Genomic DNA, 22040 nt, shown 5'->3' with positions numbered 1-22040 from the left:
CAAAAGTTATTTGGGCTGGACGGCAAGGGTATGAAATCAGCAGAAAAATTGATAAATTAAGGGTAAAATTGGAATATTGCAAAATTAACTAAATAAAACTAGGACTAAATAGGAAATATCTAGATTTCTCTTCATTTCTCTTCAATTCCAGCAGCTAAAAACGCCATAGGAGGGTTCTATAAGCTGATATTTCATAATTTTTGCACCAAGTGAGTTAATCCTTGCCTTTTTCTTGTAATTTTTGTGTTTCTAAGACTTTTACAACTAGGTCCTACTATTAAATTCATTAGTTTTTTTATTTCATGGATGAAATTGAAAGTCACCATGGTTGAGTGCTGTAAGTTTATGATGAAATAGAATGAAATTAAAGCTTTAATTTGTTTATTAGACGATTTTATTAGGCAATTTCAATGGAAATTGATTTTTAGGACCTAATTGTGAAAATGTTTGGAATTAAAGTCTATTGCTGAAATTCTGATTTCTAAAGGTTGTAAACTAGTTTAAGGTGATAGAATAAAATGTTAATTGAGAAAAATCAGCTCAATTGAGAGGCTAATTGAGTAGGGACGAAATTATCATTTATTAAAAGCTTAGGGGAAAAATGGTAATAAACAGTTTGCACTAAAACAGTTTGGACAGCAGCAGTAGACTAACTTTGAAAAATCACCAAAAATTGTAGGAATCGAATTAGAAGATGAAAAAAATATGGAATTAAAGATTATTGAGTCTAGTTTCTCATAGAAGAAATATTGTAAGCAATGTATTTGTAAATTTTGATATATAATGAATTTTGTGAGACAAGGTCAGAATGAATTCGGGTTCCCCTATTCTGACTTTGAAAAATTATAAAAAATTGAATAAAAATAATTAGGGACTTAAATTTATATGTATAGAATTATGAATGAGTTTATTTTTAATAGAAACAAACGAGAACATCATTTGAATTCTGTATAAAGAGATAATTTATTTTTAGTGAAGAAGGGTCAGGACTGTTAGACAACAGAATAGGATTGACTATGAAGAATAAACTGTACTGATTGGCTAAACCAAAAATTCTGAACATTTTATGGTAAAAATATATATGAGTCTAGTTTCAGGGAAAATTAACGGATCTTAATTTGGAGTTCTGTAGCTCAAGTTATAAATAATTTAGTGACTATGACTCAAGTAGACAGCTTTGAATGAACTATAAATAATAGTTGAATTATAGAGAATGTTGCATATGAACATGAAAAGTATTAAATTGATAATTAATTTTATTTATTTAGATCCATAAGATTCAAATACGAAGCTTGATCGAGGAAAGGAAAAAGTTCAGGATTAGTAGATTTTTACTGTTTACAAACAAGTATCAAGGTAAGTTCGTGTACTTGAATTATATTCTTAAATGCTTGAAATGCATGTTTTTGATATGAATATGATTTGGATGTTCATTATATGGAAATTTATGAAACATTGATATATTTGATAAAATGGGAATAAATCCCGTTTGAATGGAAGGAAAATTCGATGGATCTCTGAAAAGGAATTGACGGTAAAAAGGATCTAGCCCGGACGGGTGATCCTATCTTGATATAGCCCTCCCGAAGAATATGTGTAAAATGGATTTAGCCCGGACGGGTAATCCGAATTAGGTTTTAAATTTAGCCTGGACTGGTAATTCAGATCCAAACTCATTAGAGTAATTGTCGTTGCAGGGGATTTAGCCTGGACTGGTAATCCCGACAATACTCTATGAGTTTATATTGCAGTGGATTTAGCCTGGACTGGTAATCCCGCTGCAAGGTTGAGGTTCGCGGGAGTGTGCTCTCTGAAATGGATATGTGTGCACATGAATATGAATTGACGGACCCGGAATTGTACAATAAATATGTACATCTGAAAATCCATCGAAATTCCGATAAATTCAATGGGATAAATATGGAAAAATAACAAGGAAATGGAAATCATGGTATTGATGAGCTCATCAATCATAGTATATATTATTGGTACATGGAAATTATTGTACTAACTTGAATGTTGAGTTTGTGCATATTAGGGTAATAATGCATTGAATGGATATATGGATGTTTATTGTATTGTATTGAAAATATTAGGTAAGTATAATTCTTGTTACATGAGCTTACTAAGCACAAAGTGCTTACCCCGTTTCCTTTTTCCCTGTTTTGTAGTGTTAAGAGCTCGGAGGTCGAATTTGGTCGGAGACACATCACACTGTCAACCTCAGGATTTCGGTATATAAAGAAACTTTATTTTGGAAATCAATGGCATGTATAAGCTAACAAAGTAAATGTTAACGTGAAATGAATGTAAAGTTAGCCATTAGTATGGTTAACAAACCTGGTTATAGATATGTGATGACGTTATCTTATATAAATGCATGAATCTATCATGAAAATATGTTGAATTGATTTGGTTGATGTGGATTGGTCTCGATTTAATATTACAGGGAAGGTTAGATATTTATAAAAGGGCTATATTGAATATAAAAAAAATTTTAATTCTTAAACTCCGATAATGCCTCGTACCTTATTCCGGCAATGAATACGGGTAGGGGTATTACGCGAAGACTCATTCACACTATCCGAAGGTTTAAATTGGTAAAATGGCTTGTGTGTTTTGAATGTGGCATTTATGGCAAAATACTCACTTTGTGTAAATGATCTTATGATATGGCTATGGTTTGGCAAGAAAAGGGTTTGTAAATGATTAGCCATTGGATTGGCCAATCTAAGTCATAATTGATGTTATGTAGGTTTAAAACGCTATTTAGTCCATGAAAATCCTTAGTAAAGTGAAATTTGCCATAAAACAGAATCTGACAGCAGCAGTGATGTAAATTTGAAAAATCACTAAAAATAGTAGAAATGGAATTAAATGATGATTAAGTTATGAAATTGAATCTTAATGAGTCTATTTTCATATGGATTGAACAAAATAGGTATATGAATTATATTTTATGAGATATTTGAATTTTTGTGAAACAGGGCCAGAGTGATTTCTGGATCCCCTATTCTGACTTTAAAAATTCATCATAAATTGTAAAAAAATAATTAGAAGTTATTCTTTAGATGTAAAGATTCCTTATTAAGTCTAGTTTTAATAGAAAGAAACGCCATAGACATTGAAATTCTGTACAGAGAGATATATGATTCGAAATACACAGAGGTCAGAGCAGTTGATCCTTGAAATAAGGGAGACTTTAACTAATAAACTGTACTAATTGGCTCGATTAAAATTCTAGAAAAATAGATATATGAGTCTAGCTTCAGGGAAAATTTACAGAATTGAATTTCAAGTTTCGGAACTCGAGATATGAATTTTTAAGTGACTGTGATGCAGATTGCTAGGTTGACTAGAAATTTTAAAAATAAATTATTTGAGCTGTTTAAGTAATGAATTAAGTCTGTTAACACCTAGTGTTTGCCTCCGGCGACGGTCTCGGGTATGGTGCGTTACAAATCACCTTGAAAAATACTACTGGTACAAGCCCGACATTCAGTGTAGAGGGTGCAAACAGCTTGGACACATTGAAAAAGTGTGTAAAAACAAACCAAAACCACAGCTACACCATCAGAATCAAGCTCAGACTGCTGAAGATGTTGAAGCACAGGAAGAGCATGTCTTCACAGCTTCTTGTTTTGCAAGCTCGAGCAAGGTTAGCAAGATGTGGTTGATTGATAGTGGGTGTACTCATCATATGGCTTCAAACAGAAGCATGTTCAAGGAGCTAGACACTACCTTTGTGACCAAAGTCAGAGTAGGGAATGGTGAGCTCATAGAGGCCAAAGGCAAAGGCAAGGCTGTGATTGGCACAAAGTCAGGTAACAAAACTATCTCTGAGGTTCTCTATGTACCTGACATTGACCAAAATCTGCTAAGTGTTGGTCAGTTGCTGGAGAAGGGCTACTCTCTTATTTTTGAAGGCAAAGTGTGTGTGATCAAAGATGCTATTGACCAAGTGTTAGTAACAGTAGCCATGAGTGATCGAAGTTTCACTTTGGACGTAAATCAGCTAGAGCCAAAGACACATGTGGCTCAGGCTGATGAGTTAAGTTTGTGGCATAGGAGGCTAGGCCATGTGAACTACAAGTCACTTGGCCTACTGCACAAAATGAGCTTGGTTGAAGACATGTCTTGCATTGAGCCAAAAAAGGATGTGTGTGAAGTCTGCCAGCTTGGCAAGCAGACCAGTCTACGCTTTCCTGCCAGCAAAGCATGGAGAGCTCAAGAGAGGCTCCAGTTGGTTCATACAGACATTTGTGGACCCATGAAGACCACTTCTCCAAATGGGAACAGGTACTTTGCACTCTTTATTCATGATTGCACTAGGTTCTGTTGGGTAACCTTTTTGAAGCAAAAGTCAGATGTTGCTGACTTCTTTTGCAAATTTAAAGCTTTGGCTGAAAACCAAGCCAATTGTAAGCTGAAATGCTTAAGGTCAGATAATGGGACTGAGTATGTGTCTCAAAGGTTCCAAAAGATATGTGATGATGTTGAAATTCTTCATCAGCTGACAACCATCTACACACCACAGCAAAATGGTATCTGTGAAAGGAAGAACAAAACAGTTCTTGATATGGCCAGGTGCCTTTTGTTTGAGGCTAAAATGCCTAACAATTTTTGGGCTGAGGCAGTAAACACATCAGTTTACTTACTGAATAGACTTCCAACTAATGCAGTGAAAGGAAAAACACCCTTTGAAGCTTGGTTTGGACAAAAACCAACAGTGTCACCCTGAGGGTATTTGGTTGTTTGTGCTATGCACTGGTTCCAGCAGAGAAAAGGACTAAGCTTGAAAAAAGGTCCATGCTAGGGGTGTTTGTAGGCTACAGCAGTGTGAAGAAAGGTCATAGGATCTTTGATCCATTGACCAAGAAGATCATTGTGAGTAGAGATGTAAAGTTCAATAAAGAAGGGTATTGGAAATGGGATGGAACTAATGCAAGCCTACTTGAGGAAGATCAAAATAGTCTTCACCTGCAGCCTACTGAAATTGAAGCTGAAGCTGAAGATGACTATGATGATGCACCTATTTGAGGCACTAGAACTCTGGCAGATATCTATGAAAGGTGTGCCATGACCTTAGTTGAGCCATCCTGCTATGCTGAAGTTGTAAAAGAGAAATACTGGCAAGAGGCTATGGAGGCTGAACTGAAGATGATTCAGAAGAATGACACTTGGGAGCTGGTCAATAGGCTAGAAAATAGAAAAGTCATTGGTGTTAACTGGGTGTTCAGGACCAAGACAAATTCAGATGGGTCTTTGAACAAACACAAGGCCAGGTTGGTTGTAAAGTGCTACAGTCAGCAACAACGGGTCGATTTCTTTGAAACCTTTGCACCTGTTGCAAGGTTGGATACAATAAGGCTTTTATTTGCCTTAGCAGCTCAGAAACAGTGGAAAGTGCACCAATTAGATGTGAAATCATCCTTTTTAAATAGATTTCTCAAAGAAGAAATCTTCATTGAGCAGCCTGAAGGGTTTGAGGTATCTGGTGAGGAACACAAGGTCTATAGGCTTAAGAAGGCTTTGTATGGCCTGAAACAGGCTCCAAGACCTGGTATGATAGAATTGATGCCTACTTGTCAAGGCTCGGGTTCACAAAAAGCATAAGTGAACCCACTCTTTATGTCAAGAAAGATGAAAATGAGACACTACTGATTGTGTCATTATATGTTGATGACCTGCTAGTCACTGGCAGCAAAGATGAGCTGATTGAAGACTTTAAGAAGCAAATGCAAGACATTTTTGAGATGACTAATCTTGGTCTGCTGACATACTTCCTTGGTATGGAGGTAAATCAGGGAGAACAAGGGATTTTTATAAGCCAGCAAGCCTTTGCACTAAAGGTTCTAAGCAAATTCTGCATGTCAAAGTGGAAACCTGCTAGCACACCAGTTGCACTAGGAAAGAAGCTGTCAAGCACAAGTGAGCATGATCGAGTTGATGAAAAGGGGTACAGGAGTTTGGTTGGTTGCTTACTCTACCTAAGAGCAACAAGGCCAGACATCTTATATGCTATTGGCTTACTCTCAAGATTCATGCACTGCTGCAATGTTGCACATTTTAAAGCAGAAAAGAGGGTCCTAAGAAATGTCAAAGGGACTTTGAATTTTGGTGTGAAGTTTGAAAGGTCAAAGGAGCTGAAACTTGTTGGTTATTCAGATAGTGACTAGGCTGGTTCAGTTGATGACATGAAGAGCACATCAGGCTACTTCTTTGGTCTAGGTTGAAGTGTTTTCAGTTGGAGTTCAAAGAAGTAACAAACAGTAGCTCAATCCACTGCCGAGGCTGAGTATATTGCAGCTGCTACTGCTGTTAACCAAGCCATTTGGCTTAGAAAGTTCCTGGATGACTTAAATGCTAAGCAGATGGAAGCAACTGAAATCAAGGTTGACAACCAGTCTACTGTTGCCATTGCCAAGAACCCTGTGTTCCATGGCAAAACAAAACATTTCAAGATCAGGTATCACTTTGTGAAAGAAGCTGAACTTGCTAAGGAAATCTGCTTGGTACATTGTTGTTCGAGGAATAACTTGCTGATGTTCTGACCAAGCCATTAGCTGCTGGAAGGTTTGAGTGTTTAAGAAAAGAGATAGGAGTTTGCTGCCTTGTAGCCAAGGATGAGTGTTCGAAGGTGGCAACTACAGCAGCAACATGCATGCAACCATGCAATCATGCATAAGCATGCAAGTAACCAAGCATCACAGCTGAAACATGCTATTGTCCAATGAGTAATTCAATTGGCATTCCATGTGACAGTTGACTTTTGTTGTTTCAATGTAACCTTTTGTATTTGCTAAGGTTTAGTTAGATACTTAGCTGTTTTAGTAGCTGTTTAGGAAGTCATTATGCTGATTTAACAGGTTATTTACTTGCACAAGCAAGCTTTGTTTTTTACCAATGTAATCCATCTACTTACGTACATGTAATTTTGAACTTTTTAAGTAACAAGCATAGCCAACTTGTTCTCTCAATTTGTTCATCCGATTTTGCTTCTGTTTTGAGCTTTCAAACACAAAATTTCTTTTTTTTGTTTCATTGATCATTTGATCAAAACTTAACACATATTTTACTCGGGTATATTACTTTGTTGCTCCAGTTTCAACAAGTTGTTCATATTTTACCCGGGTGAAATAGATCTATTTTTCCTCCTGTGTGAAAAACTCAACAGGATGTTTAGGTAATTTTGTTTCATGTTGACCAGTTTATTGACTGGTATATGTATTGGCATTATGTTTCAATTCAGTTAATGGAAAAATATTCAAATTTCTTCTTCATTTTTTCGGGTTTATTTCTTAAGTAATTAGCTCAAGCTTCTTAGCTGAATTTTCTTGTTTGCTCAGCAAGCATCGAGCCTTCAAGCTCAAGTTTCTTTCAAATTTCTTCAATCTGATTTCTAAGTTCCAACAATGACGCTCAAGGTTACACCAGCTTTTCCTGATATTGTTTTTGTTTCAGGGGATGTCGCGCGTGTTGATGGTCAGCTGGTGGTGGTGAGAGCATTTGGTGACAAGAGTTTAAAGAAACATCTTACTTCGGAGCCAGATGTGAGCATTGAAATAATCGACTATGATACCGACCTCATAATATTGGCTAGTGATGGTTTATGGAAGGTAAGCCCTCTCTAATCACATTTTTCTTTTATTGAACCTGCATGTTGAACCTGAGATTTAATGGTTCATTCCTTAAATTCCAGGTAATGTCAAACCAAGAAGCTGTCGATGCTATCAAAGGCGTTAAGGATCTCGATCTGCTGCAAAGAACCTAACTGAGGAAGCTGTTAAGAGAAACAACAAGGATGACATTTCCATCATTGTTGTAAAATTTTAGCGATCTGTAAGTGTGGCAACTTCACCTGTTTCCATATGATAATGAACTCTTTTCTGTACCTTTCTTAAGTTGGATAGAATGTTATGCATATTTTGTGTGGTATCCTAAGCTTTCTATACATAGGCAAACTGTAATGAAGGAAACTAAAGTTGAATTTGTAGCATTGGAGCATAATATTCTACCAAGCTTTCAATCGCTTTAGCGGTTCAGCTGATTGAATACCTAATCTGCCATGAAATTTCAAATTTGCTCTTGAACAATCTGAATTTCCTTTAGATGTTATCCCTTATATTCCCTTGGATAATTGAATTTTAGTTCCGATACCTGATGTTGTTATAAAATCCTTCATCATAATATAGTAAGTAATGTTTTGGTTCTTAAGATTGGTAGCATAAGTTGATTATGTCTGCAATGACTCCTTTTTGATTACGGGCAAATGGATCCGATAAATTGAGCTTGGATTTTTTGACTTGAGAAGAAGGCTGTGACAACCCATCAATGAACCCTATCTTCCCATAGCAACCCCTTATTCTTCTTGGTCATCTTCCCTGTCATTGTCAAGTTCTTAAGATATGAAATCCAAACCTGCAGCTTACATTGTAGGAGAAGGAGATATAAATAATGGAGAGTGGTAATGAAATGTTGAAATCAGAGTAAGATAGAGGTGGAAAAAGTTGAAGGACCACAAGCTAACATTAATTTGTCTCTCATGTTTGCTTTGTGCAGTTTAGGATTTAATCCAAAAGGAAATAGAAGTAAGACAACATTAATTTAACAAATCCTAACAGTCAACTACCTATACCTAAATTCTTAATTAACTATTAGTGTTGTTGAGTTGTCGGATAATTACTTCCTCTCATCTTAAATAAAAAAAACTTATCTCAAGGTTTTCTTTTTTCATTTAGTTTAAATCATTCTCTGTTTTTCAAGAATCTGATGTAATATCAGATCTTACACATGTGTCGTGGACGAGGACAATTTGATGTAGAACTATTTGCTTCTATTTTTCTTACAAAATTTGTGGTAATTTATATATATTTAAAATTGTGCTGGCATTGTAAGCATTGTAATTGTTCATTAGTATTTAAATTATGCAAACGTTGAAGGTAAAGCAATCGTTTGAAATCAAGTTAATCTAGGAGGTGATAGAAAATATTTAGGACTATGCTAATGTAATAAAAAGAGCTACCGTTCAATAAATGATCTTTAGTGAAATGAAAATGAACCCTTGCCGGATGGTTGCCTTTACCTTAGGTAGATACCTTTATGAGTCATACCGTAGATGGTACTATTGAACTGAATCCAAGTCTTGACTTAATTTTTTTATTGGTATATCGATGGATAGTGTTTTCGTCTGTCTTATATGAACTTCAGTTTGTAGTCTGATGGATGGTAGTCCATTGACATGAGAATATACAATCTCTTATGAGATTATTGAAATTCATGCCTATTATCTTTTTTAATAATGTGCTAGCAATGATGTTTTTATTCGTAGTTGACTTGTATAAATTTCACTTTGTTTGTGATTTAGCAAATAGTGTATCTATTGGCCCAACAATCAAGGAATATATAATGCATATTATCATGAGTTGTATAGTCGTTGATTGAATGATTTAGAGTTATATTTTTGGAAATATATACGTCTCACTTTTGTAGAGAGCTACTAAATAGTTCACAGAGGGGCCTTACTGTCAATTTTTGGAGTTATAATAGAAGGAATGATAAGATAGGAAAAATGTTTAAAAAGTGGAGACAGTTTGATTTCTTATTTACCTTTGCCTCTCACTCTTAATGCTCTTAACCTCTTACTGCCATAATTCATTTTATCCTCTCTTTTGCACTATCCTCCCACCTACTTCTTTCCCACCAACACTTTTATCTTTCTCTTCAACAACATCAAACATATAGCTGAAATTTTATTAATATGGAGAAATTAGATTTATAAAAATAAAAAAATAAACTAAACTATAAATGGTTCATACCTTTCATCCTTCCAAAGGGGTAGAAGAACATTTTTAAAGTTTGGATGGTCATCCCACTCCAACCATTCCCACCATTTTGTGCTTGACTCGATAGTAAGAGAAGGTGGAGCATATGCAAATGGCTGCTCATTGCCAACAAAGGGAACAAATGGAGGAATTCTCTTCAGTTTATCACAGCCAGACATAACACTGATCAATTGGAGAAAATCACAAACCATCACTCCACTTTTGCTGCAAATGCTCTTCAAATTTGGTAATCGCCACAATGTTAGCACTCTCAATTTGGGAAGATGGAATTTGATTAATGCATCACTCCAGTTTCTTTCAACTTCTGATGTTGCTGCTCCCAATATTTCTACTACCTCATCACATTATTGCACCCAAATTGCTTCGAGGTTTTAGAGGTTTGGAAGCAACCAATGTGGAAGCAACGTCTTCATACATGAGCATTTGGATATCGAAATTTTCTTAAGATGGGAAAAGGTGGTAGACGGAGCTAATATTGATGTTGTTGCTGAACCAATTCCTGCATCTTTCATAATAAGGGCACTCAACTTTGGCAGAACTTGAAGATCCAACACCTGGAGGCTCTGAAATGGATGAGCGGAAGAAGAGGCAAAAGAGGACAAGGAAACAACACACTCTATCCCTTCACAATACCAAATCCTACAAAACCTCAAGTCAATCGCATTTTTGAAGGAAGATTTATCATCGACTAAGCTTCTCAAATAGTCACACTTTAAAATATGCAACTCTTGAATTTCAATTGGGTGCATAATTAACTCACCTTCCCAATTGTCGACTCCTCCAATTGTTAATGTTTTATCCCTTCCACAACCCCCTATATATGAGCCAACCCGTAAATAGTACTTGATGAGATTTTTCTTACTTTGCTGCATTGAGGAGATGAACTTATTCAATTCACTGATGTCTTCGAAACGTCTGGTAAAGCACTCCAACTTCTTCAATGGCTCCATCTCCTCTACTTTTAGACTTGTTTTTTCATTGTTCACATCAAAACTCAAGTGCTGAAGGTGAACGAGTTTTGGTAAAGTTCCAGCGGGTATCTCTTTCAGAGTGCGCACTTGAAGATCAATGTATCTTAACTTTATCAGCATATCCATGCCTTCAGGGACTTCCTCAATTTTAGTCCAACGGAGATCCAACTTCTTCAATTGTTGAAGCATCGAAAGACATGGTAGATCTCTTAATTCATAACAGCCCCAAAGCAACAATGTTGTGAGGTTCTTTAGTTCAGAGATGGAATTTGGTAAACTCTCGATCTTTGTAGCAGACAAATTGAGAACACTAAGACACGGCATGTTTGTGAGGAAAGAAACTGAGATCTTCTTTATAGGGTTGTTCTGCAATAACAAGGTTGTGAGCAGTTGGCGTTTTGTGGGCAGCACATCTGTGGAAATTTCTGATATGACGTTACACATAAGCGATACTTTTTCAATATCCAAACTCCATTGCTCCTTTTCTGGTAACTCTTCTAATTGTAAACCTGCTTGTATCATATATCAAGGATTCATTCTTGTGATCGACAATGCCATGTCTCTCACTGCATCATGCATTTTCACAAAGCCACTCGAGCCATTTTCCAACAAGCAATTATCTTCTAACTTCTTCAAAATAACATGGCCCTTGTCTTTCATTTCTTGTCTTGTACCCATATCATCTATGAATCCCTCCTCAATCCAGCACTCAATTAGCTCATCTTTTTTAATTTCATAATCTTCAGGATATAATGCGCAATGTAAGAAACAATATTTCACTTTCTCGTCCTTTAAGTGATCGAAGCTAAATTTCAAACGCTCTATCACTTTAGCTTCCACTCCTTCTAGTTTTTCTATTCTTTCTTTCAATTCTCTGAGTGCGTGTTTCCAAATAAGAGGGTCCTCTTCTCCTTTCAATGTACCAGCTATGACGACAATTGTAAGAGGCAGACCCGCACATTCTTTGACAACGAGCCTCAAAATTGGCATTAAAGTTTGATTTTGCACTATATTAGGTCCAACTTTACTCAAGAATAGTGTCAATGCCTGTTGTTCCGAAAGGGGCTTCACTTTTATCACCGTGCAGCCCATATACTTACAGACACGCTCCGAACGGGTTGTCAACACCAACTTGCAGCCATTGCTGCCACTCGGCTCAGGGATCCCAACTTCCTCTAGAGAGACTTCATCCCACACATCATCTAGGATTAGAACATGCTTTCCTGCTCTCTTTAGCATTTCTGACAAGATTGCTGCTCGTCTGAGCTTATCTCCTTCTTTGGGCCAATCTTTCTTCAACTTCAAAGCACTTGCAATATCATGTTGTACCTTCAGTACATTGAACTCCATTGATATGGTAACCCAGATTACCCTTTCGAATATTTGTTCTTTCAAAAGATCATTGTGGATGTGCTTCATGATAGTGGTTTTACCCACACTGCCCATCCCCCAAACCCCAATCTTTTTTACCTCCTCCAGCATCAAACATGCCCAAATCTCTTTTCTGGCAGCTTCCTCCCCAACTAGTTCTGATGTTGGCAGTGGCAACCCACCACTTGGACCATCCATGGCAAGAGTTTCAGAGGCATTAGGATCTTTATCAAGAAATTCCTTCATTTCTCGAGTCTTTTCATCAACCAGCTTTCCGTTCCAAGCACGACAGAGATATCTCCCGTTTCTGACTTTATTTTCCACATCCTGTGCTTCCGCAATAATCTCTTTCGCATCTTTCAACCAATTTTCAACTCCCTGCTTTGGTATCTTCCCCGAAGGAGAAAGAAGCTCTGCTTTCAATTGCAGCTCTATGTCTTTCATTTTACAAATTAATTTATCTCTGATCCTCCCGTAGTTTCTAACATAATCATTCAGCTTTCTGTGATATTTCAAGTATTTACAAACAGGAGGTCCAAGACAATTTGCAATGCCAACACCAGACTATGCATTCCATCGCTATGCCCCTGCAACGCAATCATATATGTTAGTGTATTGGATTTTTGAATAAGTTTTTATATATTAGAGTAAGCATGAAAAGGAAACATAAATGCAATGGCGTTTATTAGATGGGTGGCAGAGAGAAACATGATGAAATGCTGGTCACTAGAGTTAACCTCTTAATGTATATAAAATGCTAGATTCAAGTGTGCAAGAGCTCATTACAGAATATTAAAAGGTAAAATGTTCAACAGTTTGAAATTTCAGCATTATATTGCTTCTGGGTAGCTCCTTTTGTATTAATTTCTATCTATGATAGATTATGTCTGATGAACATCCTATCATGTCCTAAAATCTAAAACTGTTGGCTTTATAAAAATAGTGAAGAAGAAAGAATGTTGTGGGTACAAAAGCCAAAAAAGGAAGAAAATGAAGACAAAAACAGGCAATATTTTGAGGCATTCACTTCTGTGGTGGGTTTCACAAGGGCAGAATATTTATTAGTAAGAAATCCCATCTTTTATTTTCTTTTAGCTTTTACCAATTTGGGATTTGATACTGACATTTCTACTTGATAATAAAACCTTTAATCTGCTCTCAAAATTTGAAACATAGATATGAGGTCTAAAATCCATAGAAATGTCCTTTCCATTCATTCTGGACAATACTAACAAGTATTACACTGATCTTGGTGCTCAATTGTAACATCATCATCATCATCATCACAACGAAATAAAACTGAACTATTAATGGAAAGACAACAAAAGTAACTAAATAAACGGTAGTATTCAAGAATAATGAATGAGGAAAAAGAAAGAAAAATAAAAAGAACCAAGAGAAAAGAAGATAAACGGGCAGAATAGGGAAACAAAAGAAAGTTACGTACAAAGTGGGGTGAGAGTGTGAACGCTTGAAACAATGAGTGAAAATAGAAATTTAGTAAAATTAAATTAAATTAAATAAATAAAAATATTTAAGTTAATCCGAATCCCACCTACCATCTTTTATAGATTTTATTGAACTCAACAACTAACAAGTGTAAAGAATAAAAATATTACACTTACATGCATCACAAAATTCAAACGGAAGACTAAATAATAAGTTAAAGTTTTACCACTGAAAATCTATAATATATTTTATATTATTAAAACCAAAAAAATTTAAACTTTTGGCTTCAAAATAAAAATCGACCTAAAAGACAACAAAATGAAGTAAAAAAAAATAGAAGAAGGAAACTCGGTTTTTTTATTTTTATTTTCCAACTTATCCATCACACATGAAAAGAAAAAAGAAAATGTCATTTATATATGGGAAACGTGGAGGGGTTATTTGCAACATAATCCCCTTAATGTTTTTAATTTATTTTATAAATGGATTTCACCTTTTTAATTTTCTCATTTACTCCTCATAATTTAAAATATTATTTAATTTTAGAAATATGTTTATATTTTTAACTATGTTAATCCCTATAATTTTTATATTACTTACATAAGAAAAGGAATATATCTTATTTAATTTCCACTTTTAATTTCTAATATCATACTTTTATGATTACGTTTACGTATGAATGAATGTATATATATAATTTTTTATAAATATTATGTTTTAAGAAAACAAGAATTTATTATTTTTTAAATATTAATGTTTCCAGAAATTTTACATGGAAATTAAAAATTATTATGTCTTTTTACAATACTTTCCTAACTTTTATTGAAAATAAATTGTTGATAATAAGTAGAGGAAATCATTGCTTGAGATCTTATTACCTGACTTACTGGCTGAAAATCGTTGAGAGATTAGAACTGAAAATGAAGCAGTGAAGTTGACTTCTTACAAAGCAGCTGCTATAAGAGTAGCAGATAATCAGAAACAATCATTGCAAAGGCATGAATTAAGCAAAGAAAAGCAAGTCATGGATTAAGCAAATTAAACAAAATTACCTTGACTGGATGCTTGATAAAAACAGTGAATCAGAAAGAATGTTGTGGGTACAATAGCCCAAAAAAGAAGAAAGTGAAGATGAAAACAGGCAAAATTATGAGGCATTCACTTCTGTGGTGGGTTCCACAAAGGCAGAATTATTAGTAAGAAATCCCATCTTTTCTTTTCTTTCAGCTTTTACCATTTTGGGCATTTGATACTGACGTTTCTACTTGATAATAAAACCTTTAATCTGCTCTCAAAATTTGAAAGTATGAGGTCTAAAATCCATGGAAATGTCCTTTCAATTCATTCTGGAGAATACTAACAAGTATTACACTGACCTTGGTGCTCAATTGTAACATCATCATCATCGTCATGGGAAAGTATGGGAAACTAGGGTATAAGATTTGCTAATATACTAGTAAATGAGTTGGATTAGGTATAACAAAAAATATATTTAGTTATTGTGGATTGAGTCTTAGCTTCATTGGCATAGGCATTATTGTCAATATAGAAAGATTTAGGTTCGAGTATATTGAAATGCATTATCCTCTTATTTATGAGTTATGAACGTTCACCAACTATTGCTAATTTTTATTTCAATCACTCAATTAAAAAAACTTATAATTTTACCACTAATGTTTTTAATTTTTTTTTCACTCAACTATTAAGTGGAACTTTTTAATTGATTTAATAATAGTTTTTATACTTTCAATTTTATTTTAATAATATATAAAAATTAGCAATAGTTGGAGAACATCCACAACTGTTAAGTTTTGCAATTATTGTGAATTGAATCTTAGCTTCATTGGTATAGGTATTATTGTCAATGTAGAAGGATATGGGTTCAAGTGTAGTGAAACACATTATCTTCTTATTTACGAGTTGTTGATATTAAAATTTGATTTTAATTCGGGAGAATTGCTTACATATGCATGTTTGTAATATGTGAATAAATCTAATCGGATGTTCACCCTTTTTAGGAATAGCCAAAATTCGAATTATCATGTATCAAAAAAGTTACACTATTAGTCACTAAACTATTGCTAATTTTTGTTTCAGTTGCTCAATCACTACGTAAAAAATGCCCTAATACGACACTTTTTTTGACCTAAGACGACGCAAAAAAGGTTGGCATAGGCTTCGCGACGCTTCTCCCGACGCTTCCAAAAAGGTTGTATATAGTGCAGTTGGTATAGGCTTCGCGACACTTTTGAAAAAGCGTCGGTATAAGTCAACATAAGTCGATGCTTATTGAAGAGTTGCGAAAGGCTTAGTCAATGCCGACCTTTAAAAAGGGTTGGGATAGACCTAGTTAAGACTAACCTTTGAAAAAGGTTGTGATAAACCTATCTAAGACAACCTTAAAAAGGTCGATATAGTTCTTGCTTAAGGCAACTTTTAAAAACAGTTGGGATAGAGCCGTCTAAAGCAACCTTAAAAAGGTTAGGATCGACATTGTCTAAAACAACCTATAAAAAGGTTGGGATAGACCTGTCTAAGGCAACCTTAAACAAGTTAGGATAAACTATGTCTAAGGCAACCTTTAAAAAAGGTCGGAATAGACTCGTCTAAGGCAACCTTAAAAAGGTTGGGATAGACCATGTCTAAGGTAACTTTTAAAAAAGGTTGGGATAGACCTGTTTAAAGCAACCTTAAAAAAGTTGGGATAGATATTATTTAAAACAACCTATAAAAAAAGATTGGGATAGACACGTATAATATAATTTTTTTCAATTTTTTTATTATTTCAATATTAATATATTTTTATAAATATTTACAGTGAATAATGATAGTAATTGTGCTTTAAATACAACTAAAAAAATTTAAAATTTAAAATACAAAATTAAAATAAAGATTGAATATTCAATACAAAAATCGATCCAACAATCAAAATACACTAACATTTAGCTGAAATGTATATATACCACCAACATCAATGTACAAAAGTAAACAAATAAAGAAGTACCTAAGATGATGGACATTGATATTGATGTTGTAATACATAAAAGCTAATACAGTTTGAAACTGCAACTTCAATTCCAAGAAACTCTGTTGATCTCTTATTTCTATAAAGGTAGCACCAAGAAACTTCAATTCCTTTTGTTAAGTTTTCCTTCTCATAATCCTGTCCTGCAGCCTGCATTAAAGTAATAATAAGTTCGACATTGTAAGCCTGCAAGAAAGCCTGGTATGAAGATAAATGGACATAATTATATGAAGATAAATGAACGAACCTTGACAAAATCATTTGTAGACCACTTGCAGATATAAAAAAACATTCAGTAATGTTAACCAAGACCTACAAATAAGAATGCAACAGCAAGTCATTCAGAACTTGGCTAACCATTATAAAGTAAATAGAGCAACATAGTAAGGTTCAAGGTGGTAATGGTTACTTTTCTAATCCTACAAGGAGTAATAATTAGAACAAACATGACAAGATCTATATTTTGTAGCTTGTCACAGAATTTTTTTTAAAAAAATGTTACTGTATGCAGGTTTTCTCAGTCAGATTAACGAATGGTCTGTTTTGCCTTGTTGTAAAAATAAAATTTAAGTAACAATTAGAATCTTTTTTTAAATGTTACTGTATGCAGGTTTTCTCAGCCAGATTAACGAATTGTTAAATGACTACAAAACATTATCATGGAGAATATAAACACAAAAGAGAACTAAACAGCAATTTTGTAACAAACTGCACAAATAAAGCAAGTAAGCTAACATTATTCGTTAAATGATGATAAGAATTGATAGAGTTAGAACTGATGGTAACCCACAAATGGCTCGAAACAACCAAAAGGCACCATGGATATCAAAACACAAAGCGGTATAATGACATCTGAATATTCTATACATTCAACTAAACTAAGACTAACTATTTAAACATCTATTTCTAGTATAGGATACGTAGTCTTTTGCTTTCTTTCTCACATCAAATCTGAAGCATACCAAGAAGGCAAAGATGCAAGTACCATCAAGGTTTGAAATAATCAAAACATCCACTAGATGATGAGTACTTACCTTCCAATTTTGGGACTAACATATTCCTATCAACCTGATGGACAACGATAATAGCCTATATAACAATAAACGGTTTCTATGTTAACAGAAGGAGAAACAAATCTATTACCTTGGAGAAAGTGACTTTCTTCTTGTACCATATAACTCTGCAAGGACAATAGATGGCGTGACAGCAATCTTCGCCATCTGATAAAATTCCACACTAGAAAATAAATTAAAAAAAGTCAAATCAAAAGGTTCTGTAGGAGACATTGGTCAGATATCATTTCAACAGATTTAACAATCTAACCTGTTGTATTTCAAGCTAACATTAGCAAGACTAGTAGCTAAAGATATAACAACACCAAGAGTAAACAAAGCCAAAGGGGTTGATTTTGAGGGTGGAGATACAGGAAAAAGAGCAAAAGAATTCAAAATGGCCATCAATGCTCAGCTTACAGCATAGTGAATAAAAGTCAGAAACACAGGAAAATGGAATCCTACATTTTTAAGAACCTAAAAACACAAAGAGTATACCATCTCACAATATAATATATAAGATTACAACAAATAGTTTCTTTATATATCAAGAAATTTTGGCAACAAACCCATTTGTTCATGAAAATAATACCAACAGCAACCATAAAATTGAATGTAAGAGCGGCAATGGGACCACATATTCGTTGTTGTAGTCAATAGACAGTAATTATAGCAGTAGTTAGGGATACGGTTCACTGAAAATGCATACTCAAAGCAACATTGCTCAATTGAACGGAAAGATGAAAGCAATATTTACTTAAAGTTTACACATACTTAAAAATAAAAATGTTTCAGACAAACTAACAATTAGAATCAGCAATATCTACAACATATAATTAAAATTTGGATGGTAATAATAAAAGAGAAGCAGCAAAAGAAGATCGTTTGCCTTGTTGCGGTTGCAGGCTTAACTGAGCCATAAAAGCATTAATCAACAAAAACAGAAGGCATAGGGTTGGGTGTTCAAAGTTCAAACTGTTAATAAATCCCAAACAAAAACATGAATGTAGAATTGTCTGTTTTGTTCTTCGACCAAATTATTAATTATGTCTACAACTTAAGATATGTCAGATCACATAAACACTTTGATTTAAGACCCAGAAAACAATAACAGATCTACAAATACCAGAAATAGAAAAATAACTTACCTTAAGTGAAATGAACAGCAGACAACTTGACTCGTAAAAAAGAAGAGCAATAATTGGAATGCAAAAGTGGAAGTGAGGATTAGCTTAGGGTTTAAAATTCAAAGCAAGAAGCTAATTTCCTGCGCGGTAGTGGGAAGTGGGACGCCAACCTTTTAAGAAACAAGATAAAAGCAAGGTTAAGTAAAATAGAGAATGGGAAAAGGGAAGAAAACCGCGGTGGGATTTCGGGGGGTGAGGGGAATTGATTTTGGGAAAAAGAAGGGATTTCAGGTTTGGGGGGAAATTTTTAGGGGAAAAATTTTAAAATAGCGCCATTTTTATTAAAATAAAATGATTTTTGTCAATCCAATTTTCTTCTTAATTGTTTCCATATTTGAAAGGTTTAATTATTTTGATGGAGATACATGATGGAAATCAAATAAATAATGTATACTTTACCCGGGTAAAGTATGCATTATTAGTGAATCTGCTAATACATACTTTATCCGGGTAAAATATGCATTATTAGTGAATCTGCTAATACATACTTTATCCGAGTAAAGTATGCATTATTAGTGAATCTGCTAATACATACTTTATCCGGGTAAAGTATGCATAATTAGTGAATCTGCTAATACATACTTTATCTGGGTAAAGTATGCATACATTCTTAATTAATTTTGTTTCTCTAGAGATACATGAGTTAGTAATTTTTTAATTTTAATATATATAAAGTTTATCTATTATCTCTTAAATAATTTAAACTATAATGATAATTTTAATATATTAAAATTAATATTATCTCTTTTACAATTATATAAGAAATTATTTAATATATAAATTAAAAAACAATCAGTCATATACCAAAAAAACTTTAAAATTATTTTAAATAATAGTATTTTTAGTTTTTTTTCATTTTTAACATATATTTTTTTACGTTTTTACTTTCAAATTTTGTCTACGTGTCGAAAAGAATACATGATGGACACTTGGATGATGGGTGAGAATACCAGGAGCAAAACGACGCCGTTTAATTTAAAATAAAATGATTTTCTATGACATTTTTATCAAAACACTAAAACCATAAGCCTTAAACCACAAACCCTAAATCTCAAGACCATAAAATCTTAAACCTTAAAATAATAGACCTTAAAATCCTAAACCACAAACCATAAAACCCTAAACTGTAATCATAACTATAGAAGCTAACACTGAAACCTTAAAGTTAAACTTATATCGCAATACAGTTCATATTAAAAAAAATCTAAGATTACTCGCAAACCCATAATCACAAAACCCCAAATCCATAATCATAAAACCCTAAAATCATAAACCCCAAACCCGTAAATAAAAAACCCTAAAACCTTAAACTATATAAACTATAATCCCTAAACCATAATCTTTAAGCACTAAACCTTAAACCCTAAACTAAATTGATTTTTTGCGGCATTTTTATTAAAAACCTTATTCACACTCGAAGCTATTTAGTTATTTTTAATATAAATATATATAATTATTCACAAACTGATGATGTAAAATTTTAAGAATATTCATATTTTAAACCCAAATTTTTGGTGCTACACATTCAAAAAAATTCGGAATTAAGGAAATTTGGGACATTACATCTTTATATAAAGAATTAGCCAGAGCATATGCTGACAAGTGTATCCCAACACTTAGGAAAGTGTCGCCCCAAAACTGTCGTCTTAGGACTAGACAAAAGCCAACTCTTATTCAAGCGTTGTCTTAGGCATACATATCCCAACCCTTATACAAAGAGTTGGCCAAAGCGTAGTCTATCCCAACACTTAGAAAAGTGTCGCCACAAAAGTGTCGTCTTAGGACTAGACAAAAGCCAACTCTTATTCAAGCGTTGCCTTAGGCATATATATCCCAACCCTTATACAAAGAGTTGGCCAAAGCATAGTCTATACCAACACTTAGGAAAGTGTCGCCACAAAAGTGTCGTCTTAGGACAACACAAAAGCCAACTCTTATTCAAGCGTTGCCTTAGGCATACATATACCAACCCTTAGGAAAATGTCACCACAAAAGTGTCGTCTTAGGACTACATAAAGGCAACTCTTATTTAAGCGTTGCTTTAGGCATACATCTCCCAACCCTTATACATAAAGTTGGCTAAATCCCAGTCTATCCCTACACTTGCCCCAAAAGTGTCATCTTAGGACTATACTTTTGCCAACTCTTATTAAAGCGTTGCTTTAGGCTTGCATATCCCAACACTTATGAAAGAGTTGGCTAAAGCGTATTTTGGCCAGTCTATCCCAACACTTAGGAAAGTGTTGCCAAATAACTGTCGTATTAGGGCATTTTTGACGTAGTGAATTAAAAAAAGTTACAATTTCACCACTAATGTTTTTGAAATTATTATTTTTTTGTCACTCAACTGTTAAGTGGAACTTTTTAATTGATTTAATAATAATTTTAGTCCTTAATTTTTATACTTTTTGTGAATTTGATTTTGATAATATATAAAATGATAAAAAGTTGAAATTATTTTTAAAATTTTAGAACATTATAAAATTTAAAAATAAATAAAAGTAAATAAAAATTTTAAAAATAAATAAAGTGGGAAAATTAGGAATAATTATTTGTAAACCGTACAAAATTTCTTTATATTATCTATATTGAAATATTCAATACTCATTTTTTTAAAACAAACATAGAAAAAACTAATAAGCAAATTTATTTGTTCTATTCTTTTTTACTTCATCAATTACTTGACATAGCTTTTAGATTATAAGAAAAGATAAAATTCTGAGTATAATTTTTTTTACAATTTGGGTTTTGAAAAAAAAATTAAAATGTAATGAAATTTTGAATTGAGTTTGACAAAGAAAAATTATGGTATAAAATACTTTATATTCTTTTAACTAAAAATATGGCATCAAGGTCCATTTTATAAGTATTTGTAATATTAGTTCTAGATGTTCTTCAAGGGTATGAAACTCAACTTAATAATACTACTAATTTGGTTTCGAGAAATATTCAGGAAGCATATAATAATCTAACTTTTGTTTTTGTTTTGTTTTTATTTTAATTTGTTATTGTATGTTATTGAATGACGATTTTCTTTATTTCTCATACAATTTAGTTATGAAACAACATATTCAATATTTTATTTTTCTTGAATTTTTATATACATTTTTCTATTTTATAAATATTTGTGAGTTTTTTTT

At 33.5% G+C, this 22040-nt stretch overlaps 2 protein-coding genes and 1 pseudogene across 2 annotated transcripts; 1 reads left to right on the top strand and 2 right to left on the bottom strand.

Moving 5' to 3' along the window:
- The window catches only part of LOC107947966 (probable protein phosphatase 2C 39), a 28499-nt pseudogene extending 20496 nt beyond the window's left edge, over window positions 1-8003 (top strand).
- A 1656-nt stretch (window positions 8004-9659) lies between these two features.
- Window positions 9660-11338, bottom strand: LOC107947967 (disease resistance protein At4g27190). Its single transcript, XM_016882463.2, has 4 exons — window positions 10606-11338; window positions 10261-10467; window positions 9819-10158; window positions 9660-9744 (listed from the first exon to the last, which is right to left on the bottom strand). Exons 1-4 carry the CDS (start codon window positions 11336-11338, stop codon window positions 9660-9662), a joined length of 1365 nt encoding a protein of 454 aa, XP_016737952.2.
- A 3-nt stretch (window positions 11339-11341) lies between these two features.
- Window positions 11342-12631, bottom strand: LOC107947968 (probable disease resistance protein At5g43730). The gene has a single exon (XM_016882464.1). The coding sequence runs from the start codon at window positions 12629-12631 to the stop codon at window positions 11342-11344; it is 1290 nt and encodes a 429-aa protein (XP_016737953.1).
- Window positions 12632-22040: the final 9409 nt, after the last annotated feature.

Source organism: Gossypium hirsutum, chromosome A04 (genome assembly GCF_007990345.1).
Source record: "Gossypium hirsutum isolate 1008001.06 chromosome A04, Gossypium_hirsutum_v2.1, whole genome shotgun sequence".
Classification (NCBI taxonomy): Eukaryota; Viridiplantae; Streptophyta; class Magnoliopsida; order Malvales; family Malvaceae; genus Gossypium; species Gossypium hirsutum.
Note: the sequence above shows the minus strand (reverse complement) of the source record. Positions and strands in the feature narration are given on the sequence as shown.

Excerpts from the sequence above, each read along its gene's own strand:
- LOC107947967 (XM_016882463.2), bottom strand. The coding sequence starts at position 11,338 with ATGATACAAGCAGGTTTACAATTAGAAGAGTTACCAGAAAAGGAGCAA. Across the intron at positions 10,159-10,260 it reads TTCGATATCCAAATGCTCAT|CAACATCAGAAGTTGAAAGA; the intron begins GTATGAAGACGT and ends TATTGGGAGCAG. Across the intron at positions 9,745-9,818 it reads CCCCTTTGGAAGGATGAAAG|CTATATGTTTGATGTTGTTG; the intron begins GTATGAACCATT and ends ATAAAATTTCAG.
- LOC107947968 (XM_016882464.1), bottom strand. The coding sequence starts at position 12,631 with ATGAAAGACATAGAGCTGCAATTGAAAGCAGAGCTTCTTTCTCCTTCG.